This window comes from Doryrhamphus excisus, linkage group LG13 (assembly GCF_037039965.1).
Source record: "Doryrhamphus excisus strain RoL-2023G ecotype Guam linkage group LG13, RoL_Dexc_Guam_v1.1, whole genome shotgun sequence".
Lineage (NCBI taxonomy): Eukaryota > Metazoa > Chordata > Actinopteri > Syngnathiformes > Syngnathidae > Doryrhamphus > Doryrhamphus excisus.
Window position 1 is genome coordinate 3421909 of NC_136369.1, and position 26011 is coordinate 3447919.

Here is a 26011-nt window from a genome sequence, read left to right on the forward strand (position 1 = left end):
GCAGAATAGCTGAATAGTTAGAACGATGCACAGTGACACCATCTGCACCAAGATCATGTTGTAGGTCTTTGGAGGGGTCTGTGGGTTGAGTTTGACTGTTCTCACCATCCTTTGTCTTTGCTTATGAGATTTTTCTTGGCCTGCCAAGCCGGCCTTAACTAGAACTGTGTCTGTGGTTTTCCATTTTTCCCTCACTATGTTCCTCAGAGTGGAACCTGGCAGCTGAAATCTCTGAGCTATCTTTTGTATACTTCCCCTAGACCATGATGTTGAACGATCTTTGCTCTCATGTCATTTGACCGTTGTTTTGAGGCTAACATGTTGTTAGTCTTCAGATGCAACTTGATGCAAGATACAAGATGCAACTTATAATTGGCCACCTTAAATACCCTTTGTCGTGATTGGCTTTGTTTGTGTATGCAGGTCAAGGGTCAATGAGCTTACCAAACAAATTTCGTTTTCCAATAATTAGTGTTAAAGGTATTCAAATCAATAAAACAACAAGGGTGCCCAAATTTTTGCACCTGCCTACTTTTGTTTAAATGGCACTCTGGAAGCCATTTTTAAAAACTACCGTTTCAGGACACCTAGAATCACATGAAAGACTGAAACAATAAAATACTTTGCCATTTGGACCTTAAAATGTTCCGATGTGCACCGTCCATTAAACTAATCCTTTCGTGTTAATAGGGCTCGCACTGTCAAGTTAAGACATCCTGCAACCTTCAGTGCATCTTATTAAAACATTTCATTGATTATGTATATTTGGAACTGTATGTATTATTCTGATGAATGTATTTGTACATCTCTATGGCTATAAGTATTGTTAAATGTTACTTGAAAACATTGCCTGGACACTCTACATTGCAAATGTTTAATTATGTTGAAATTTTGACTGGAACCGATTTTTTTTATGTTTATAAATGATTTACAATGTTAAAAGCCATCTTTAGTTCAACTATGCTATTTTTGTTATGCTCGAGTTGTCAATAAAGCTAGCTTCAGGACCGTTACATCACTTCCTGTTTTAGCTAAAAAGCACAGACTGACAGGTAAGCCATGTTTATAAATAATTTACAATGTTAAAAGCCATCTTTAGTTCAGCTATGCTATTTTTGTTATGCTCGAGTTGTCAATAAAGCTAGCTTGAGGACCGTTACATCACTTCCTGTTTTAGCTAAAAAGCACAGACTGACAGGTAAGCCATGTTTATAAATAATTTACAATGTTAAAAGCCATCTTTAGTTCAGCTATGCTATTTTTGTTATGCTCGAGTTGTCAATAAAGCTAGCTTGAGGACCGTTACATCACTTCCTGTTTTAGCTAAAAAGCACAGACTGACAGGTAAGCCATGTTTATAAATAATTTACAATGTTAAAAGCCATCTTTAGTTCAGCTATGCTATTTTTGTTATGCTCGAGTTGTCAATAAAGCTAGCTTGAGGACCGTTACATCACTTCCTGTTTTAGCTAAAAAGCACAGACTGACAAGGAAGCCATTAGCCCGCAGGAAACTTGTCATCTGTTTTCCTCTGGTGTTCAGGACTCACATGTTGTAAGTAGCTGTGATTGATAAATTAGTAGATAATGTTTCAATTTCAATTATTATTTCATTAAAATGTTCAATAAGTTATGTTTTAAAAAGATGCTAAAGTAGCTAATGGTAAAATTGGACATGCTAACACAAGCAGGCATTGGGTTTATGCATTGTCATGTTAAAAGGTGCATAGGCAATTGATTGTGTGTATATATATATATATATATATATATATATATATATATATTTATTTATTTATTTATTTATTTTTTTATTGTTGACAGTTTTCACTTTGTGCCATAATGATGAGTCCAGTAAAGTTCCGGACTCTACAACGACTCATGTCTTCATTGTGGATGGAGTTTAGCTTGATGTTTAGTCTTCAGTTCCAACACTAATATGACAACATTACAAGATTAATAATAGTCATTACCTTGTTCATTAGCGCTTCACTTTTTCCATGTGATAAAAAGGAATACATTCACCCCCCCCCTCCCCAAGATTGTGCACACAGCACCCGATAAGGAAACATTAAAAGTTTTCCCACTGATTATTTTTAATGTTTCTACAGCTTCATTTGAACATGTGTTTTTTTCATGTTATGTGTGTAGAATCATAATATGTGTAAAAAGTGAAGTGCTGTGAATACTCATTTTATACCAATTTCCCCGACAGGTACACATTGGACTCGGCTCCTGTCAATCACAGATGATTTCCTTTTCATCCTGGAACAGATTGCATTTGCCACTGTAGCTGCAGCACTCCAAATGGACAGTTTTCTTTTGGATGATGCTGCCACACCCGCAGTACACTGATAGGTGACGTTTTAAAATGTGCCCATACATTCATTGCCAGAATGATGCAACTTTTGGCTTTTTTTTAAAGAAAATCTTTACTTTAATACACTGCGTTTTGTCCGGCAGTCTCAGTGGTTAAGAGCAGGGGCAGTAGTAAGTGTGCTGGTCCCTGTCAGCCAAGAGTAATGGTGATGATGATGATGGGAGTCGTGGGCCTCTGGGTGACCTCCATCACCAAATCACTGCTTTCCAGGCGCCTTGGATGGATGCTGCCGCTTATCACACACGCTTCAGGGGGGAGTGATCCATTCATTATACTTAATTAACCGGCAACCCTTAAGCATGCAAAGATTGGCTGATTTAGCAACATTACAGTATAGTTTTCTACAAAAACCTGAGAACATTGTGTATGCGGGGGAGCTCATCAAAGCATGTAGACAAGGCAAGTGTGTATTAGGACCACAAATCAGTTACAATTATTCTTAGTTGACAATGTCATTAAAGTCGACCAATCTCTTACCTGCATGGAACAGAGGCAGTGTACATAATTAAGAGCAGCTGTGGCTTGCATGCTCTTTATGTTGTATAAATGTGTTATGTTCTGTTGAATGGCTGGAAACTGAGCCAAAGCCTCTTAAACCTCATCATTTGATTCTCCTTTTTTGTCCCCATATGAGATTCCTCCTTTATTGGCAGGCAGGAAAACAGCAGACGAGTGGAAAATCACAAGGAGAATGAATGCACCCTCTTCAAAATATATATTTCATTCTGCAGTTTTTTTTGTAGGTATTGTGTACAATATGAATTTAAATTGGATAATAATAGTACTCGTCATAAAATTGGGGTTTTTAAGTTAAAAACATTTAAAGATTGTTACAAAGCAAAAACTCAACAACAAATATTTGTTATTATGCTGCTGTACTGGACTGACAATTTTAATACTTAGAACCAGGTAGTCCTTAGTGTGGTCTGCTGGCCAATTGTGGATTTTTTTTCATTATAGACATATAAAAATATATATAAATACATATAAAATACCTAAAACCGGTGTAAAATACAACAAAAGGGCACAATATTTTCACCTTTTTCTCTTGACATTGTTGTAGTAACTCTAACAAAAAGTTGTATTTATAGTCAACAATTTTATAACAACTGCATGTGCATATACTGAATAAACAGGAATTGTTACTGTAGATCAGACGGCAAATGCTTTATTATAACTTTCCTATAAGTTATCGTTTTATTATTATTGGCGCTTTCGAGCACCAATACATAATACCAATACATGATCAACGTGGCAATGTTTTATAATTGTGTCGATAATTGCTTCATTTGGTTGCTATAGGCAACAGTGCACAAAGTGTGTATTTGCAGTGAAAAAAAAAACCTAAGCAGATTTAAAAGTTGAAGGAGTAAACCCATTCAATCAATCCAAAGGGAAGGAATGTGCTTGTTTTATTGCGTTAATGCAAACAAATGTAGCATTTCCTGTTTGAAAGGGAGGCTTGGAAGACGACAGGCGCAATGCAGTATTTGAGGATCTAAGCACTGCAATTCTATAGAACACATACACATGACACCCCCCCTTCCCCGCCCCCCTCCTTAAAAAAAATCAATGTCCTTATTGGCCCAAAAAGCAACACGGAAGAAGCTTGCAGTGCATAACGGAACATTATCTTATGTGTTGATGTTGCGTTTAAATACAACTTGTTTGGTTTGCTTACAGTTGTGTGCGCGGAATGGGATGTCAATAAACCGCTAAGAAAAAAAGAGTCATCAACAATGATCAGCTGGTACTTATGTATGTGTAAAAAAAAAAAAAAAAAAAGGAAAAAAGTGCATGGTGCGTAACGTCCAACGCGTCGATTCCACGCACGCTCCATTGTCATCAACTCGTCAGCGCGGTTTGTCGCTTTAAAAAAAAAAATCCGGAAACCACAAGGCCCAAAGATTTATCAAAGTTATCAAGAAAATGTCCTGCCAAGGGCACCTTGCCCTGCACTGACGCACGGAGCCACTGGAAGAAAAGCAGTGCGCTCTCACGTTGGCGCGCACACAAGCACTCTGCTCGCTTACCTCTCTCATCTTCTCCACAGCACTTCCACACTCTTTGGAGAGCTCTGCACAATGGTAAGTATTTTTTCCTCTGCTCTCCCTCCTCTTTTGTGCTTTCACTTCCACGCTGAGCTTCTTTTTGACACTTTTAACTTGAATTTGCCACTTTAATGTAGGGAAGTGCGTATTCTTTTTTTTGTTGGTCTTTGTGGTGCTGAAATGCAAGCTTCATTCAAACTTGACTTTTCTGCACATTTGGACACAGGTTTGAGCTTTATTGTCTTGTATTTACATGCAAAGCTTGTATTGCCGCTTAATGTTGGTTGATCGTCCCCAAAGAGAAGCTATTACAACATGTTATTGTTTTTAACAGTTCTATTTGGTCCTGCATGCTCAGTAGTAATTCGGAGCTCCAGGTCAGCAGCCCGCTGAAACGCCGGTGATCTTGCATGCTTCCCCGGGAGAGTGAAGCCGCAGAGCCCCGCAGCAGCTTGTCTATTGCCCATAAAAAATCTTGGATGTGTGAGACTGAATGACATTAGGGGGAAATGGGCCGTAAAATTAAAGAATCCTGCAGAAGGGGAGAAGAGGGGTATAGCAAAGCAACCCCCTCCCACTAACACACACACACACACACACACACACATGCAGCATCCAATGCCCGTGAGCCGTGAGTGGAGAATGCATCCCCAAAACGTTGCAGAAAGGCACCTTTCCCAGCCCAAAAACGCAGCTGCACCTTTTCTACACTTGTGACACTTTTGTGGCGCTCATCTCAAGCTTCCATGTTCCAGGACGACCAAAGAGACATGACCAAGCAACCACCGGCCGCCTGCGTCCCGGACGGAGCAGGGGGATTTAAGACCGACAACGCACCCCGTCAGCCGGCCGCTCCTCACAGCCACCCGGCGCCTCCATTGAACGACAGCCAAACTTTTTGTCCCACGGAAAATAAACCCGGGGAACCGGACAGCAATAAAGAGTATGGGACGTTCAAGAACGCCGCACCGCCGGTCCCCGCCTCGGTTGCAGCCAATTCGGCCTTTCGTAAGGATTCCACGGTTTCCAGCCGCGGGGATGCCACGCAGCACACGGAGCAGAACAACACCGCTTCCAACTGGACCGCTATGAGCCAGACCACCGTCATACTGGGGACAGACGGGAACATGACAGTCCAAGCCGGCACCCTGAACCCGGTAAGTCTGACAAATGGACCCTTTGACTTCATCCACGCACACGTCCTTTGCATCCTTTTTAAAAGTAAAAAAAAACTTATTTCAGTCCCATGCAACTTTTCATCGAATGACGTTTTGTCTGCCTAATCATATTATTATGATAATGCATATTTGTGACTGATAGTCGACTTAAATTAATCTTTAAAAAGCTCAGATCATGTCAAATGTGTTTGAATCCGAGTTCGTGAATGCACCCTACCCCAATAAAGTTTCAAGGTTTCCTATCGTGTATTTCAATGGAAGTTATCATTTTTATATCAACTTATGTCTCAGAGCGGCATGTGTGTTCATTCATTCAGAAAATTATTTTCTCAAAATTGGCCTAATGAGATAATTTTCTCCATTAAAGTCAGATTTCCAAAAATGATGTTTTTCTCCTCTCAGGCTGACGACGACGATGAAGGGGATGAGAATAAGGCCAGAGGAAACTGGTCCAATAAACTGGATTTTATTCTGTCCATGGTGGGCTATGCTGTAGGACTTGGAAACGTGTGGAGATTCCCTTATCTTGCCTTCCAGAATGGTGGAGGTAAGTAGTATGGTAATATGGGCCTTTAAGTACCAGAAAAATAGAAATACAACAACAAATATTATTATATTATTATGTGGGGAAAAAATGAATTTTTAAAAGCACCATCTCCGTGTGCCTTTCCTACAGGTGCATTTTTGATCCCCTACCTGACAATGTTGGGCATTGCCGGCATTCCAATATTTTTACTGGAAGTGTCCCTGGGCCAGTTTGCCAGCCAAGGCCCGGTGTCGGTGTGGAAGTGCATCCCAGCACTACAAGGTACATGCACCGCAGCAACCAACTGGAAGAACATTCAACACCCACCAGTCTCTACTTTCCTAAAGAGTAATTGATATATTTCGTGTCGTTTATTTATTTTAGGTTGCGGGATTGCCATGTTGATAGTATCTGTCTTGATAGCCATATACTATAATATTATTATGTGCTGGACACTGTACTACCTGTTCGCTTCGTTGAAGGGCTCACTGCCATGGGCTAACTGTAGGAATGCGTGGAACACCGGCGAATGTAAGGACAAAGAAATGCTGCTGTTAGGTGAGACCTACACACACCTTGACACACACACACACACACACACACACCCAACGATGCGCAATGCGTCACCACTCTCCTGCAGGATAACCAAACCTGACCTGTGATCTATGCGCCGTTCGTGGCCTGTAGTTTTAATAAGGTGCACCATTTTTACACTGTAAACACCGTTTTCGATATGAATCTACACTATGCATATTTCTTTTTTACACTTTGCCACATTGTCACGTTTTATACGTTGAAATTGCAGTTTAGTCGTTAATAATTGAATTATTCTACAAACCCCATGCTTGAAATCGTATTTTGTCTGCATGGAAATGCAATTGCAAGTGTTTGACGACATTCTGCATCGAGTGTGCATCGAAATTCAACGAATTTTTCGTGATATTTGCCTTTTGAGATTGTGTGAATTCAGCAGAAAAAACTGCTTGCTTGACATATTTACTGTACTGGCTGAGCTGCTGCAGTGGCGCAGTGTGCACAGCACTGACCTCAGCTGGTTAATGGAGGAACTGCAGCTCATACGCATGGATGCAAATCTCGTATCCCATTGGCTTTTGTTATTCTAATATGAACACATAGGCGCATCCCGATTAGAATGTCGTGCAACAGTTATTTCATCAATTCAGTTCAGACTAAGAAACCAATCAAAAGGCTCAGGAAGGTTTTGAGGGTCATTTTGTTTCACTTTTTCACATTCAATCAGATGCTGAATTTGGGTTTTATGAGCTGTAAGCTACAATGATTCCTAAATTCACTCTGTGAGTGGTTTAGCATAGTCACCAGACTTCTTTCTTAAGTTATCTTAAGTTAAATCTTCACTTGTATACATTTCAATGCAGTTGTGATAACCTGAGCCTGCACTAAGTCATGCCCCAACAGATAATGTTGTTTTTCTCTCCAAACAGACTCCTGCATCACGTGGAAAGAAAACACCACTTCCATCAAGAACTCCACGTTTTGTATTTCTGCTGAAGCTGCTGGAAGTCTCCAGAACCTATTAAACATGGCCACAAGAGGTGAAAATAGTACATATGCCAGTCCCAGTGAAGAGTACTTCAAGTGAGTTTCTGATGACTTGGGGTCGTTGAGGGGGAGGAAGTTTTGCCACTTACTTATTTGCTAAGTTTTCATTTTAACACACATTGCTATGTCTCTCTCCTGCAGATACAATGTACTGCACATCTCGAAAGGCATTGAATATCCAGGAGACATTCGTTGGCCTCTGGCAGGCTGTCTTTTTCTGGCTTGGGTGATTGTCTACTCCTCATTGGCCAAGGGAATTAAATCATCGGGAAAGGTAAAAACACCTGAAAACTACATAAAATGGACGCATGTGGTTTTTTTGTTGCTGTGCTTATATCAGTAAATAAACAAGGTACTCATTCATTTTCAGTAATATGCCAGCTGTCATGTCTTGTAACACACAGAAGTTTCTTCATAGAAACTGTTCTGAATAGAATGAATTTTAATGTAGTTGTTTCATTTCAAAAAAATCTGCCCATGTCCTCTGATAAAAGTGTTTTTTCTTCAGGCTGTTTCTCTTCTCATACAGTATTCAACATACGTAGAATCAGTTGCTTCTAGCTGGCTGCACATGTTAAAATCTACACTGTACATTAATAGGAAAAAAAACCAAAATCATAGTCAACATTTGAATATGAGGGAAATATTCTGGAAAATATGGATTTTTTTTTTAGAATTTCCAATTTGCCGAGCAGACCAGAAGCTCTGCTGATCTGGCAGAACCCTAGCAAATTTTAAAAATGTTCTCATGAAAGTTAAAATACAAGAAATTATTATAACACATAAAACAAAAATGCCATACTTTTTGTGAGATTTGACAGGTATGGTAATTCCGCCAAAAATGGTCACAATAGTCCTATATTGTTTAAATATACAATACAATATATACATAATTGTACTGTGTTGTTCTCCCTGTGCATGCGTGGGTTTTCTCCGAGTACTCCGGTTTCCTCCCACATTCCAAAAACATGCTAGGTTAATTGGCGACTCCAAATTGTCCATAGGTATGAATGTGAGTGTGAATGGTTGTTTGTCTATATGTGCCCTGTGATTGGCTGGCGACTAGTCCAGGGTGTACCCCGCCTCTCGCCCGACGACAGCTGGGATAGGCTCCAGCATCCCCCGCGACCCTCGTGAGGAAAAGCTGTAGAAAATGAATGAATGAGTGAATATACTGTGTTGTTGAGTGGAATCATTCATTGATTTAAGAAAATGGAATATACGCTAATCTAACATATATGAATGTAAAGTACACTAATGTAACATACATCAATTCTTATTATATGATTTTGAGTAATTACAATATGTGAAATCCCTATTCAAGATTAAGGTAGGCCTTTGGCGGTGTTCATCATCGTGTAGCATAGTGCCCTCTAGTGGGGAAAGTAATGACATGCACCTGAATTGCCTGAATTGGGCAGGGGTGTAAAAATGGCAACATTTGTAAAAAGAAGGTTTGTGTTATGAGTTGTTAAGGTACATTTTTCAGCCTTCTGTCTCCTTTTAACTGCCACTGTCTCTTTTACATTTATTTTTATTTTTTTTTACATTTGCAGTTTAATTCTTAATGTGCCTCAGACCTGTAAAACACAAGCCACGGGCCGGAAATCTTCCTGTGGCCGCACTTTGGACCCTTTGAATAGAGTTATTCCTACTTCTGAAAACTCAAACCATTAAAACTCTCAAAACAGAACAACCAAAAACAATCAAAAAGTCAAAATAGGCTGCACGGCAGACGAGTGGTCAGTGCGCAGGCCACACAGCAATGAGTTCAATTCCACCCTCGGCCATCTCTATGTGGAATTTGCATGTTCTCCATGCGTGGGTTTTCTCCGGGGACTCCGGTTTCCTCCCACATTCCAAAAACATGCTAGGTTAATTAGTGACTCCAAATTGTCCATAGGTATGAATGTGAGTGTGAATGGTTGTTTGTCTATATGTGCCCTGTGATTGGCATTAAGAACATGTTTAAGACATATTTTTTAGCTGAGTACACATGTTGCCATCCAAACATGTACTACTAAATATAATATAAACATTACAAAAGTACATCATATTGTTTTGCTGCAACCGTCATGGTTTTTCATGTAGTTTTTCTTTTGACAGGTGGTGTATTTTACAGCCACCTTTCCCTATGTGGTACTGGTGATCCTGTTGATTAGAGGTGTGACCCTCCCCGGGGCAGCTGACGGTATTCTTTACTTCATCACCCCAAAGTGGGAGAAACTTTTGGATGGAAAGGTGCTTGATGCTGGACGTAAAAAGAAGTATTTAAAAAGCTGCGAGATGATGCATCATGCTCTCTAACCTGAAGTATTTTCTTTACTAGGTGTGGAAAGACGCAGCCACTCAAATCTTTTTCTCATTGTCGGCTGCTTGGGGAGGCCTCATCACGCTCTCCTCCTACAATAAGTTCCACAATAACTGCTACAGGTAAACACACCACAGGTAAACCATGCTTCCGGCAAATGAATTCAAACTGTCATCATATGGTGATGAATGCTCACTGATACTTTTTCCAATATTTTTTTCAAGATGGTTGCAGCTTATTTCCTCATGTAAATACAATTTGGATATGGTTTGACCTTTTTTTTTTTACATAGTACTGTACTATGTTTTTATCAGAGGTAGGGGGATCAAGTCAGTGTTTTTCCTCTCAAGTAATAATGTGCAATCACAACACAGGTCTTATTTCCAGACCAGACAGGTCAAGTCATGTCCGATGTCTTGAAATGTTCAAGTTTTTACAAGTAATAAAAACTGCTGCAATTTAAACAATGTAATAGTGTATTCTATTTGAATTGTTTTATTTTTTGAAGAAAATAAGACCAGTGTGACAAGACTTAGTCACAGAAAAAGAGTTCAGGATTTCGTCAGTACAGAGGAATGTAATTCACACCTTTAATTGTCTCTTCTTAAATCTGATTGGACATTAATGTACATATGTCTTGCTGGAAATAGTGGAATACTTCAAATGGGCGCACCTTTTACTTGACACATTCACTGAAAATCTCAAACATTTTCAAGTCATCAGAAGTCAAGTCGTGAGAGTCAGTTCCCAAGTAGTCCAAGTAGTGTTGCAAGTCATCAAAATATTATGACTCGATTTCACACCTTTGCTTTTTAGTATTGCTGCTTATTGTAAAAACCTCCCATAAGCATCCATGCCTGTACTTCAGGAAAGCAGAAATAACATCAAATTAATATATCTCTTATTTTTTCTCCTGCAGGGACACTATTATAGTCACATGTACAAACAGTGCCACCAGTATATTTGCTGGCTTTGTCATCTTTTCTGTCATTGGTTTCATGGCAAATGAGTTGAATGTGCGAATTGACGAAGTGGCGGATGAAGGTAGGGACCCGAGCCTGCTCTAGACCGTTCTGCTGTCTTATATATGCCTGGACAATGCTCAGTCTGTGTGTGTTTGTCTGTCTTAGGCCCAGGCATAGCATTCGTGGTGTATCCAGAGGCTCTGACCAGACTTCCCTTGTCTCCCTTCTGGGCTATCATCTTCTTTCTCATGCTTCTCACTCTTGGCCTGGATACCATGGTAACTGTTATCTCTGTCCTGAGTTTATTTCTATGCATGTTCAAGTGTGTTCATAAGATGGGAGAGGTTGGGATGACACAAGGTAAACATATATTTTCAGTTTTGAATGGAGACTTCTCATATGTCTTTGGCACATCTTGCACTATGAGTAAGTATGATTATGAAGTGGTAATGGTCATGGTTTTATTTCATTTGAACATGCATTAGATTACAATTGAGTGCATCCCATAATCAGTTCACAGTTCCACATGTCCAAAAGGAGTAGGAAGAAGCAAAGCTTATTAAATCCTACCCCTCCATTTGGTACTTTTACAATCAGTAACTGTTACATTTGTTCACTTCCAGCTTTCCATAATATATATTTTTTTAAATAATGTACCTCGTACCGAAGTACGAGGTGATATGAGCATCCAATGACATAATGGGTACCATAGTAAGTGTCAATATAGTGATATATATAGCACATCATGACTGGTTCAAGACTCTTCATCCTTGTATTTAGCAAACATCAACTGCTTGTATTGTTTCTTGAATTGGCTCATCGTTGTGCATTGTTTGAGGTCCTTACTCAATCCATTCCATAGTTTGATTCCACATACTGAAATGCTATGGCTTTTTAACGTAGTCCTAGCATAGAAGTGTTTCAAATGTACTTCTTCCCTGAGATCATATTTCTCCTCTCTTGTAGAGAAGTATTGGATGACATTTTTAGCTAATTGGTTGTTTTTAGCCTTATGCATTATTTTAGCTGTTTGAAGATGAACTATATCAGCAAGTTGAAGTATTTGTGATTTTAGAAATAAGGAGTTAGTATGTTCTCTGTAGGCGGCATTATGAATTATCCTTACTGACATTTTTTGCAGTACATTTAGCGAGTGAAGATTGCTTTTATAGTTATTATCACATATTTCCACACAATAAGTAAGATATGGTAGAACCAGAGAGCAATAAAGAGTGTGGAGTGATTTCTGATTGAGAACCAGTTTTGCTTTGTTCAATACTGAAATATTTCTGGCCACCTTATGTTGTATATTTGTAATATGAGGTTTCCAGCTCAGTGTAACCTTTATTGACATGATGCAGGGTCAAGTCTCGGTGCTCAGCTCCCAATTGGGATGTCAGGAAAACCATTTAACTCAAACTAAAAATGATAAATCTGGTAAATCTGGTATGAAATAACAAGCTATTTTTAAAGGGGAATGAATTGTGGAATAATGTATGCTGCGCTGAGACATACAGCCAATACAGGGGCAGCCAATGACTGGTTTGGGTTTGGTGTGAGAGTGTGAAAAAATGTCAAAAAGTGTTCCCCTGTTCCCCTCAGTTGTCCCTGGCCACGTAGCGCTTTGAATTTTCACAAATATATTAGTAAATTATGTCTTTTCATGGTTGAATACAACAAGCGTCACATATTTTATTTTAGATATATAAATTAAGCCCTTTCAAGCATAAAAATTACATAAAAGTGAACAAATAAAAATATAAGGCATTCAGAAGACGCATTCAAAGATATTCATATGTAGCATTCTACACTGTTCACTAGGTGTCAGTAATGCTACTGTATTGTTCAGTACTAAAACCCTCAAGAAAAATGACAGATTCCCAGTGATTCCTCTTCTTTCCTGGCACAAGCAAGTGTGCGCCAGTTATGGCTTCTTTGTTGCCAAGCGTACAAATACAGTGCTCCTTGCCAAACCCATAACCTGTCTCCTACAGGCACAATAAATATCCCTAATAAAAACCGGAGCTGCTGTTGCAACTCTGAACCCTGAAGTCACTTTGGTTTGTTTACTCTTATTATGTCTTACTAAATCGGGTAATAGCAAATGAATAAGGTAAAGGTGACTATAGGGGTGTTATTGCATGTAATAATGTTTAAAAACTGTATTAAGTAGGTCATAAACAGGTTTTCTAAGCTCTAACTACTTCCATTTATAAATATTGAACACTGGTTAGTGGAAATTCACTTATCACTGTCAGGTCTGGAAACAATTAACCACGATAAATGAGGGATTACTGTACTGTTAAGAGGCGATTAAGCAAGACACCTCCCAACCTAGAAACCTGGATAGCTGAAACTCTGGAAAAGTATCTCCAATACCCTTACATACCATAGTTCCTTCAAAATGAACGCAGTTTGGTAGGATAATCGTCTGAGATGGAGGATAATAAATGTTGAAGGCCACGGTTGATAAAATCATGTCAGGATCGTATGACTAATTGCCTTCACAGAATTGTACAGGCTATATGTATAGCTTCAATCTGACACCTGAGACCATATCTTACATTCCCAAAAGTCTTTGGCTGAAGATGCCACTGGCATCCTATACTGTATGCAGGCATGATGGTCCTGCAGCCGCTGGGGTTGCTGGAAAGAGGACTTTGTCCCCTGGACTATACAAGGCTGCATGTAGGTGAGGTAGAAATAAACGCAGCAGAAGGATCTGTCTGCAGAGCTACAAAGGTATCCTTAACATGACCTAGCTTCATGGACACCAGGACCTGTCCATAGAATGAAACTGAAATTCACCTATCTAGGTGTTATCAAGCATGATAGAAATGTGACTTTGCTGTACTTAATCTACGCATACATGAGATTGACATCCATCCCCTGGTCAGGAGGGATGGAATAGAACCTTCTGTCCTTTCCTGCTGAATATTAGGCTACTCTCGTCATATCGCTGCAACGCTGTGCACATACAGAGAATGCATTTTAGCGTGAAAACAATTTGCACTAATCTCAAAGTTTTGCAACAAGGCTCATCAGTGTTGAGAATCCCATTCACTTTTATTTGCTCCACTCTGTTGCAGTCGTGCTACTCACATTGACCTAATTAACATAATCAGCCATTCATGCAGCCCTTTGGGACTGATTTCGGATGAAGTGCTTTGCAACTCTCAACTAGCAGAAGGGGGTCTGTGTGATTGGAGTGAAGGAAACTAAGTTGACCTTGGGAAAGAACTTACAACAGTTAAAACTGTTAAAAGGGACCTATTATGCTCATTTTTAATGAGCTGTCGACTCCTATAGAGCAGCTACACACAATAACCAGCACAGAAAGATCTTCCAGAATCTGCACCTATTTCAAAATTTGTGATTTTGAATTTGTGTTTCCCACGAAAACGGTCTGTTTTAATTTATTCCATCCATGGCCTGCTTTCAGTCCTTACGAGGACTTCCAGATAGCTGCTGCATACTGGCCAATGTACACAAAACAGTCCAGTGTGAAATGCCGTTGACAGATTAAAATATTTACACCAACCACTTCTGCCGGATGTTTTCCAAGTTAGGAATTGTAAACAAATTTAGCTTCCTGGGGGACATTGCTAACACCGTAAAAAGAGAAGCAGAGAACCTATCTGGCGAGGAAGCCCGGCACTCTGTGATGTCACACAAAACTCTGTGTGTGCAAACGTCATTAACTGAAGCTTTAGCATCGTCTAACACGGGAATACTACGTTCTACCTCCATTTATAGGTCAGAAAGGCGGAAAAAGCACAATAAGTCCCCGAAAAGTGTTTCCAATGTTCACATTTACAAAGTGAAAGAGGACTAGGGAAATGATGAGCACCATAGTATTTGGTTCCAATTATAGAGACATATGCCTAGTTACATTGCGCGGGTGTACTTAATGAAGTGTCCAATGAATGCAGACCATAATACTTACATTGCTTAGTGTATTTTAGAGACAACACCAGCGTTTACCCACTGTTTTTAAAGTTCAGAGCGCCCACAATCATCTTCTATCCCGAGTACATGTCTCCAGATAAAACATTGCCACCTTCACACATTGAGAAACAGCAAAGACACAGCAGCACACAAATCAACAGACAAAATTATGATGTTACTTTGTTTCGGCAGTGGTGGCTCCAAGGAAGCCAGGAAAACATTTTGACTGTAATCGACTTGGGATGTTGACAGGAAATTAGTTTTGGGAGCTCAGGCATAGAGAGGCGAGAGGAGGCGGATAGATTGGTGCCTCATGGTTCTTTTTTTAGTGCACACATGCACACACACACACACACACACACACACGAAAAGCCATCTCTTTCATTTGCCTGTTTGTATAGTCATCCTATATTTGCTCCTTAGGGTCCCAAGCCTCTATTTATCCATTTTGTGGTATTTACTAATCTCTTGACAGCCTCCACCTGTCACCTGACTCGCTGCTGCAACCTGAGTCATTCACAACTGATTATTTTTTAAATCTGTTCATAATCCATATTGGAATATATAGTATTTATTCATTCATTTTCTACCGCTTTTTCCTCATGAGGGTCGCGGGGGGTGATGGAGGCTATCCCACCCTGGACTGGTCGCCAGCCAATCACAGGGCACATATAGACAAACAACCATTCACACTCACATTCATACCTCACATTAACCTAGCATGTTTTTGGAATGTGAGAGGAAACCGGAGTACCCGGAGAAAACGCACACATGCACGGGGAGAACATGCAAACTCCACACAGAGATGGCTGAGGGTGGAATCGAACCCTGGTCCTCGCAGCTGTGAGGTCTGTGCGCTAACCACCGTGCCGCCCTATATAGTATTTAGTTCAATATAAATCTAGTTGAAATATTGCATGGGAATAGGTTGAAACGTACAAATCTTTTTTCCTCCCTTTCTCAGTTTGCAACCATCGAGACCATTGTGACCTCGGTATCAGATGAGTTCCCCAAATACTTGAGGACACACAAGCCACTCTTCACATTGGTCTGCTGTTTGGCCTTCTTCATCCTGGGATTCCCCATGATCACAGAGGTATGAAGCTTCTCTTTCTACTGGCTCAGTGAGTCTAGCAACAGTGGCTCGTTTTTGAGATCAGTTGGCTCAGTGTGATATGTAACTATAATCACGTCTTTGTGTATATGATAGAGTGGCATGTACATGCTGCAGTTGGTGGACACTTATGCGGCCTCCTACTCTTTGGTCATCATTGCCATTTTCGAGCTGGTGGGGATTTCTTACCTCTATGGTGAGTACAGGAGCTCTTGTTCTATGACAAATTTGGAAGGGCAGACAAAATGTTGTTGTTCAGAAAATGAATGGATAATCATTATCATCAATTATATATCACGTTTTGATACGATGGGAACTACTGATGGTTTGTCAGAATGAGAACCCAATTTTAGTGACTGTACAAATTAAATGATTCATCCCACCTCTGATTAGACTGTATTCCTCCAATGTTTCCCTGTGGAGTATGGTATTCAAGTCCTGGCCACTAGATGTCTCTGTTGTGATGCCATGCACACACAGAGACATCCAGATGATACCGAAACAAAACAAAAGAGCAGCATCTCCGGTTTGCCTGACCCATCAAATAACATGTCACATTGACATGATTATGTCATTGTGGTTGTTTGTGTCATTTGTAGGTAAGGACACCTGATCCATCATCTCTATTATGCAGTGAGACAATGATGCTCTCTTTCCATGTTTAGCTATAGCACATATTCAAACAGATTTTCCAGCATATCGAGTGGCCTTTTAAACCCAGGTCTCCTGACCTTCTCCTATTTCCACTCTTATTTCAATAATTCTTTTTCATTTTTTTTCTCCTCATATATGTAGGGCTACAAAGGTTTTGCGAGGATATTGAAATGATGATTGGTTTTCAGCCGAGCCACTTCTGGAGAATCTGCTGGGCATTTGTGACACCAACCATTCTGACGGTCTGTTTCTCATCTCGCACACATACACACAAACACACACAGCTTATAAGGTTTTACATTTGTATTGCCTCGAAAGCTCAATTTTCAATTTACAGTCATCCCTCATTTACTGCAGTTAATTGCTTCCATACCTGACTGTGATAAGTGGATTTCTGCAAAATTTGATTATTCTTGTAGTTAGAGCATAAAAAACCTAAATCTGTACAGTTTTAACACCATTAGAGACCTCCCCACATTAAATACCACCCCTATAGTAACCTTTACATTCGTATTACACAATATTGTAGATATAAAAATAGAAAATAAGATACAGACTCACACGTGTGCATTGGTACATTCCTTGTTATTTCATTTTGCACTTCTGGGTCTTCTTGTGGTGGCTAATGTAACGTTACTGACACCAAGTGACCAGTGCAGAATATTAAATATTGGTAATTGCCATACATACTATTAAGTATCTTTCAATGAATTCTGGATGTATTAAATTTGTATTTTAGTTCATAGACCAAAAATATGTGAATTGGATATTTTTTGTGATGATTATGAATATAATTAGAAAAACTGTGATAGTGTGAAGCCACTAAATTAGCACTAATTGTTTCTTTGCAACATTAAAACAATATGTCATCATAGTATTACACTTAAGTGGTAATTTATAGGTAATATATGTATATGATTAAGCACTATACTGTACCATCACCTCATGCTGGCATTTTTACCTGTGCATGTGTGTGTATTCTCTAGTGGATTCTCTAGAGTTTGTCAGCACCAACAGCCAATATTTATACAGTATGATATTATTAATTGTACAGGAAATTGCTGTAGCACCAAAGCAGAGGCGACATTGACAAATGGAGCTGCAGTCGGCTGGTTGGTCATCATGCAGCTCTCAAGGGATGTCCCATTTTCTTGGAGAGATCATCAATGAAGACTAATTTATTGCCGTCTTCCTCTTATTGCCCGTACCCTCGTCTTGCATATTCTGACCATTTTCAGGCAAATGTGCTGTTGTTAGGTATTTTTTTCCACACTGCCCCGTCTTTGTTTTGTCACATTTTTGTTGTCATCAATCTTTGTTTTTAAACGTGGCAGTGGATCCTGTAGCTTTGTTTGTGTAATCGAGGCATTAATTACAGAGGAATCAATCACCCTATTGTTGAGCTAACAGCACTTAAACAAAGAAAATTGGTCCTTTCAGAGCTCCCTCCTGTGACAAGAATTATAAAATTTCCACTTTGTGTTTTAACACTTGCTCCTGTCCAACATGTAGTGTAGTTAAATAGTTATTTAGTTATTTAGTTGATTTTTTTTTTGTCCATGCAGGGCATTTTGATCCTGAGTCTGTATCAGTGGAAGGTTATGACCTACGAGGACTATACCTACCCCACCTGGTCCATGGTTCTGGGCTGGCTCATGGTCATCTGTTCTGTCATCTGGATCCCCATCATGTTTGTCATCAAGATGTACCTCGCCCCTGGCTCCTTAATTGAGGTAATCACAAAGAGACACACACTGTTCGACAAATCAACAGTCTCATCCCCATCAGCAGGGATAAGCATGCTCCCAGCTGTGTATTCTTTTGGGCTTATTTTTCTTTCTTTCGGGGAACGAACAGGGCTTTTAATTACTTTTGATTAATGGGTGTTGACTACATAATTGAATATTCTGTCATAACGTCTTTGTTCTCTCAGTAGCCATGACAGCAGCCCCAATCAGCAGCCTGTCCTCCCATTTACAGAGGTGTGAAGGAATAGGAATAGGCCCTTTATTTGCCACTTATACAGAGGTACAAGCAAAATTGTGCAATCATCCGTCCATACATATACAACATACTATACAGTAGGACAGGGGGTAGACAGGACAAGATGATTGGGCGATGGAGGAGGGAGGGGAAAGAACACACACGAGGAGAGGGGAGGAAAAAAGACAATTCCACTAACTAAGCTCTGATAGAGGAGTACAGTGTGGGACTGTTATGATGCTCATTGTATTGAGTTGTGGACTCCAATAGAGCAGCTACACATGATAACCAGCACATAAAGCTTTCCAGTTCTTCCAGAATCTGCACCTGTTCAGTTGTATTTCTATGGATTTGGTGTTCCAGCGAAAACGGTCTGTTTTAAGGTATTCCACCCACGGCCCGCCTCCAGACACGCTCACTTTGCTGTGGTTGGTCACAACCGTGAGTGCTTAAAATGACTTCTCTCAATGATTAAGGAGCTTTAGCATTTTAGCGTGAGGTTTTCTACAGCATCGGGAACATCTAATGTGGCCACTAATTGTGATGGGAAGGGCTATCAGTAACGCTTTTGCTCTATACAAAATAAACACAGGACACTGATACATTGTTACTTATTGCTGCAAGTAACGTTGGAAAGGTGTCGGGCTTCAGCAAGTTTGTTGGCTAGTCCAGCAGCATACTGGTCCATGTTCACAAAACAGTCCCACGTGGAAAACCATTAACAGATTAAAATGCATTTCTTTTGCTGGTAGGGAATCTGGAACTCCAACCACTTGTGCCCGATGGTGGCGTCTTTGTAAATTGTAAATAAATGTGGCTGTCCTGTACCAGCCATTATCTTATCTGGCTTACAGCCACACCCATATAAGGAAGTCTGCTCCTCTGTGACATCACAAAGCAGTTTTTTGAAACCAAGCGTTTTGAGCCATCCAAAACTTCCAAATGCACAAACCTCATTATCTGAAACTTTGGCATTGTTTAATACGAGAATACAACACTCTAAATAGGGTGAGGAGCTCAGCCATCCGGGAGGGGCTCAGAGTAGAGACGCTTCTCCTTCACATCGAGAGGAGTCAGTTGAGGTGGCTCGGGCATCTAGTCCGGATGCCTCCCGGACGCCTCCCTGGTGAGGTGTTCCGGGCATGCCCAGCCGGGAAAAGGCCCCGGGGCAGACCTAGGACACGCTGGAGGGACTATGTCTCACAGCTGGCCTGGGAACGCCTTGGTGTCCTCCTGGTGGAGCTGGAGGAGGTGACCGGGGACCGGGAAGTCTGGGCTTCCTTACTAAGACTGCTGCCCCCGCGACCCGGACCCGGATAAGCTGAGGAAAATGGATGGATGGAACACTCTTACTACATTTATAGGTCAGAAAAGTGGAAAAAGGATAACAGGTCCCCTTTAAAAAAAACCTCAGCGTACAGTTGCACAAAAAAGCACAATTTACACAACAATTTACGCAAGACCAGCACCATGTAGGGGAAAATAAATGGTGGTGATCCCAACGCGGCCAGCAGCCAGCCAAAGCTACATGTAGCCATTATCGTCCCAAGCTGTGGTCCCTGTCTGGGCCGCACTGGTGGGATATAGCGGCGAAGTTGCTGGATGAGAAGGGAGTTGTGTGCGAATGCGCATTTGAGTGCCTTTGGATGCATGAGTGTGTAGTCTAGTCAGGTCTCCAGTCTTGGAGCCACAGTTCCCAGGGTGTCTGTCCGATAACACAGCAGTTGCCATGGAGACATCTGTGAGCTAGGTGTCCGTGAAGAAATATTGGAGAGTCAGAGCGTCCCGCTGCAGCAGTCTTTTGGGAGAAGTTGTTGTCACAACACGACCTTGGTTAGCCGTTGGGTGGTAGAATTTCAATAGAACTGGCTTCTATGTTTGTCCATTCTGGTCTCTCAATTGATCCATCTGCCTTTGCAAAGCCGAAAGCCTCTGCAAAATGTTTTCCTTGTTGTAATTCATAGTCACAGTCCGAGTGCTAATGGCTTTACCCACCATATCAATCATGACGGGCAGCTGTTGGGGCATTTTGAACAGCTGCTTCTATATTACCAATTCTGCGATTAACCAGGGCAGTGCATAATCCAAACAGCACCAGGTCTGTTATCATGGTTACAAATAGGTAGACGTCTTTAAAGAAGAATCGCCAGGCACATGACCATCCACTTCCAGCGGCTGTCCATCATGTACCCATTGGTGACCATTCCATCTGGGGAGACAGGTTCCCTTGAAACCGAGCTCCTCGCCGTTAATTGCGGGGAGAGACCAGTCGATCAATTCCATGATTTAGATTTAAAGAGCATTGCAGAGAGAGGCTCGTAAAAGTATGAGAAAGGACTAATAGAAGCAAAGCAGGGAAGATAAGGGATGGACAGGAGAAAGATGCGGCCGCTTTCCTTGAGAGCCAGAAGTGTGTAGTTTTTAAATGAAACCTTTTATAGCTGGACTTCTTTTGGATGTTTTTTTGGTGTGTTTTGGATCATTGTCCTGCTGCAGAACCCAAGTTGGTCCTGAAGCAGAAAAACAGTCCCAGACCATCACACTACCACCACCGTATTTTACTGTTGGTATTATGATCGTTTCTGAAATGTGGTGTTACTTTTACGCCAGATGTAATAGGACACACACCTTTCAGGTAGTTCAACTTTTGTCTTGTTAGACCACAGAGTATTTTCTCAAAGGTTTGGGGGATCATCAAAATGTTTTCTGGCAAAATTGAACCTCTTCAGAGGTGGTTCCTCCATCTTGTACCTCCATGTAGGCCGTTTTTAACTCAGCGTCTCTTTTATGGTGGAGTCATAAGCACTGACCTTAAATTAGGCAAGTGAGGGCTGCTATTCTTTGAATCTTGTTGTAGGGTCTTTTGTGACCTCTTCGGTGTGTCGTCGCTCCGCTCTTGGGGTAATTTTGGTTGGCCGGCCCTGCCTAGGAGGGCTCTGTGGTTTTCTTTTGCCTTTGAATCCCAAAACTTTACATATGGCTTAAGTTTTCCAGACTGATAAATCTAAATTAATCTCACTAATGTTTTAAGGAGGAGAGGAGGGAACCACTTTATCACACATGGTTTTCACTTTTTCACCACTGTAGTATGTATTTGAAAACATGTGTATATAGTATATATTTGCCACACTAATTGATTTTTTGTTTGATATTATGTTGTTGTACCACATGTCACAAGTTTAAATGTTTGCCACAATAATTTTTCGAATCTGCATCTGGTTTGCGGTACTCCAAACAATTGTTCTGGTGTCAAATTGTTACCATTAGAAAACTTATTGTTGTAAAACAGGCAATGTTTTAATTAGATTGTAATTACTGTTTTATTGATTCGCCAGATTGTACTGAGCAGCCCAAACAGATGTGCATGTACCAGAACAACCGCATGGCTATTTTTCATGGCAGACCAAGCAGCTCTCTAATGGGGTTTCTTAAGTAATTGCGCTTTGGGTTTGTGGGCTGTCACAGTGTCTGGTTTTGGGGGTCTAGTTATGTAAAATACACCAAATTTGCCATTTTGTATGCTTAGGGCACTGAATCGATCAGAACTGCATTATTCGGGTGACACTGTTCAACACACATATTTGACGTTTGAAAAATCCCATGTCAACACCGTCCGTCTGTTTGCCGGTTAGCTTGCCTTGACAAGTGTCGTCGATATTTAAAGTTCATTGTTCAGACCTCGCTTGTCCTGAATTCAGACAAAGTTGTCACGGGGTTGTCAGCTGAGTAATTAGAGGTGCTGACACAAGAAACGGTAGGGAGTTTTCCCCCCCAAAACTTAAAAACTTAATGTTGCAAATGTCCTTCCTTGTCAACAGGAAGTGACGATTGCTATTTTGTTGTTGACTATGGCTCAGTATTCGTCAAAATATTGAAAAACTAGTCAAATATAGTATTCTAGTCACTAGGCGGCAGGAATGTTAAATTGATGAGACATGACATTACCTTCAAACTGGACTTAGTCAGCCATGGTATTCCCATTCCGTGCGGAAGTGGTTAGTTTATGTTTTCTCACTTTTTACTTTTTCTTGTTGTCCTTTTTCCCCACACCATTTCTTAAGTTTATAATAAATTAATTGGAGGCTAACGAGCTAGCTTGTTAGCATTCTATGCTTGAAGTGCTTATGACACTAAAAGGTTTGGAAAAAAATGAAAGTACTCCCTCAAAAACATTTTTGTAATTTTGTCTCTTGTAGATAAATAAACAACTATGATATGGGGGCGCCACGGTGGCCTAGTGGTTAGTGCGCAGACCTCACAGCTAGGAGACCAGGGTTCAATTCCATCTATGTGTGGAGTTTGCATGTTCTCCCCGTGCACGCATGGGTTTTCTCCGGGTACTCCGGTTTCCTCCCACATTCCAAAAACATGCTAGGTTAATTGGTGACTCCAAATTGTCCATAGGTATGAATGTGAGTGTGAATGGTTGTTTGTCTATATGTGCCCTGTGATTGGCTGGCGACCAGTCCAGGGTGTACCCCGCCTCTCGCCCGAAGACAGCTGGGATAGGCTCCAGCACCCCCCGCGACCCTCGTGAGGAAAAAGCGGTAGAAAATGAAAATGAATGAACTATGGCACCCCACCAGGCCTGCCACGACTAGACCAAGATAACTGGATGTCTGTTCAGTAGTGTTGCTTATTTATAAATTTAATATTAGAAAACATGTTAGGACAGCTCTAGTAGCAAGACAAGAGCTGTCCAGTCCAATGTCCAATGTCCAATGTCCTAGCAATCTAGTAATCACACCAGCGCTGTTGGTCGGACTAGGGAGCGTGAGACCTGAACTGATGAACTGATGAAACCTGCTCGGATAAGAGGGACGGCTCTGCAATCAGACTGCTAGAGCTGTCCTATCTAGTGTGAATATCAGAATAATCAGGACAGAAGTTCAAACAAACTCTGAAAGCTTTAATGATAAGCAAATGATGCAGCAACCCATCCCCTTGCTCTGCTTTCTGTTCCTGCAGCGTTTGAAGCTGGTCTGCTCTCCTCAGCCAGACTGGGGTCCCTTCCTTATGAAGCATCGTGGAGAACGCTACAAGAACATGATCGACCCATTGGGGACCAGCTCCCTCGGCTTGAAACTGCCTCGTAAGGATTTACAGCTCGGTTCGTACCAGTAACAGCGGTCCTGGGAGATCCACACCCAACAGCTGTAAGCCCTGGTGGGTGGGAACACCAGGAGAGGACCACATGGCCTCTTTGAGACAACCTCTCATTTTCTCTCTCTTCTTTATTCCACTATGTGCTTCACCACCATGTTCCCTTGTTCAAAGTGTGAATTTGGGAAGCTTTTTCCTTTAGTCCCCTTCCCTACTTGCTGTTCTCTCAGGGAGGAGGGTGTGCTGCTCAATTAACAGTCTACCATTGCCTCCCACACATGGCCATTGAATACACCACCACCTTTCCGTGGGACTCGGATTCTTTGTGTCATAAAAGGAGAGCACAGTGTGAACCTGCAATATTAGACTTACCTTAGCTGCTCCCGACGGAGTCACATGTGTACGTGACCGTGTGTGCGCACACGCTGCCTGTGTGCGTTACTGTATTTGTGTGTTTGAAAATAATGAATAGCCTCAGCACAAGCTGACAGAGGAAAACAAAACCAACAAATGTTGAAAGGATTCTTGTTTCGTTTCATCCTCCATACATGTTCATATACTGGCAGTACAAAGAAAGACTGTCTTAAAATAAATTAAAAAAACAACAGTAAACAGTGTTATATAGGTAGTGTTTAGCTGACAAATAGTGATACCACATGGAGATTAGAAATGAGGAATCTGTGCCTCCTAGCTCCGTGTAAAGCAGCGAACGCACCACCATCAACCACCTCCATGAGATACGCTCTGGCCTCGGATGACTCATAGACGCTTGAGTCTGTTTTGTCTCGGAAATCCAGCGGATATTTGTGATCCCTTCTGATTTTTCAGCTAGTATCCGTCTTCCAGCATAATGTAGGCAAAGCCAATTGTATTAAAGCACTAAAATAGTCTTATCTGTCCTTTAGTTGATGATAAAGAAGCCATTTAACCTTTTTAAATCTCTTCAAACTCAGCCTGGTAGTCACTCTGTGCATATATTTTAGATTGTGTATTTATGGCAGTATTGTATGTGTTGTGAAAATTCACAATGTGCACTGCATTAGTAGATAACAGTATAAGAGAAAAATATGCATACACATGAATATATCTGTAGCTTTTAGCAGAGGAGAGTGCCAGCGCCACAGATTGAATGTGTGCGTGTTGTACGTGTAGATGTATAAAGTGTAGATCTTGTGTGTCGTCACGTGCCCGCAACGTTTCGGAGCGGCTGTTATACAACAGGTGACTGGGTGGCGACGAGACGAGAGAAACGCTTCTCGTTTCCCTGGTGTGTTTTTTGTCATCGTTGTTTGAGAAGTCTCTTGAGACTTTGCCATTTCAGATAAATGCCTCTTGCTTCTCTGTGTCCTGGCTCTCAGGTATACACGATTCCATCAAATGACTGCTAGATGAGAGAATGACAGCATTCAGCTCCGGTGTTGGGCAGATGACATTAAAGGTAATTCGTCAGGGAAAGTCATTATTGTGGTATATGTGTTATGAGATTATTTAGGCTGCACCATTCTTTACCAAAACGCAGTGCGGCAGTGTTTTACAGCGTATTGTATATTTTACTGTGTGGCAGCAGTAACGAATGGCAAAATGAAGCAACATCCAGATTGTTTAACATTCAGTGCAGGCTTCGGGTGACGGTCTGGTTCTGTGAAATGACAGCAGTTAGGTATGTTGCTTGTTTCTTTGCAAAAATTAGCAGCTGCAAAGAGTGTGTATGTCTTATACCACTGTAACAAGTAGACGTACCTTCAGTCTCCCGTTAAGTTAATTTACAGAGCACAATTCCTTTGCAGAAAAAGCACTTTGAAGCTTTTATGGTGACTACAGTTTGACCAGTTGGACATGTGATGGGCTTGTTCTTTAACACTGCAGGTGTTTGTTTAAGGCTTCAGTGGATTCTGCTGATTTGCAATAATAGTTAATCAGAGATGGGAAAGTCTCCCTGATTCTCTAAGCCAGTGATTTTCAACCACTGTGCCGCGGCACACTAGTGTACCTTGAAAAACCGTCAGGTGTGCCGTGAGGAATTATCCAATATCACTTTTTATAATTAACATTTATTAATCATCATTTGCAAATATTATGTCAATAGCCATTAATATATGGACCCAAATATTCCAATTGCATTTGGTTTATTTGCTCAAATGAAAAGAATTGAACAGGAATGGAATATTCCTTTAACCAATCCGATTGAGGTATCTTGTACCCGCTCAAACGGAAATTTGTC

At 40.9% G+C, this 26011-nt stretch overlaps 1 protein-coding gene across 1 annotated transcript; it reads left to right on the top strand.

Annotated features, from left to right (window-relative positions):
• Positions 1–4170: 4170 nt before the first annotated feature.
• Positions 4171–24287, top strand: slc6a5 (solute carrier family 6 member 5). Its single transcript, XM_078795572.1, has 16 exons — positions 4171–4463; positions 4789–5584; positions 6008–6152; positions 6282–6413; positions 6516–6689; positions 7595–7748; positions 7854–7986; positions 9819–9953; positions 10042–10145; positions 10943–11067; positions 11154–11266; positions 15901–16032; positions 16147–16246; positions 16846–16946; positions 18270–18437; positions 23656–24287. The coding sequence occupies exons 2-16, from the start codon at positions 5174–5176 to the stop codon at positions 23809–23811; spliced, it is 2283 nt and encodes a 760-aa protein (XP_078651698.1). The 5' UTR covers positions 4171–4463; positions 4789–5173; the 3' UTR covers positions 23812–24287.
• Positions 24288–26011: the final 1724 nt, after the last annotated feature.

Excerpts from the sequence above, each read along its gene's own strand:
- slc6a5 (XM_078795572.1), top strand. The coding sequence starts at position 5,174 with ATGTTCCAGGACGACCAAAGAGACATGACCAAGCAACCACCGGCCGCC. Across the intron at positions 6,414-6,515 it reads GTGCATCCCAGCACTACAAG|GTTGCGGGATTGCCATGTTG; the intron begins GTACATGCACCG and ends TATTTATTTTAG. Across the intron at positions 16,247-16,845 it reads GGGGATTTCTTACCTCTATG|GGCTACAAAGGTTTTGCGAG; the intron begins GTGAGTACAGGA and ends TCATATATGTAG.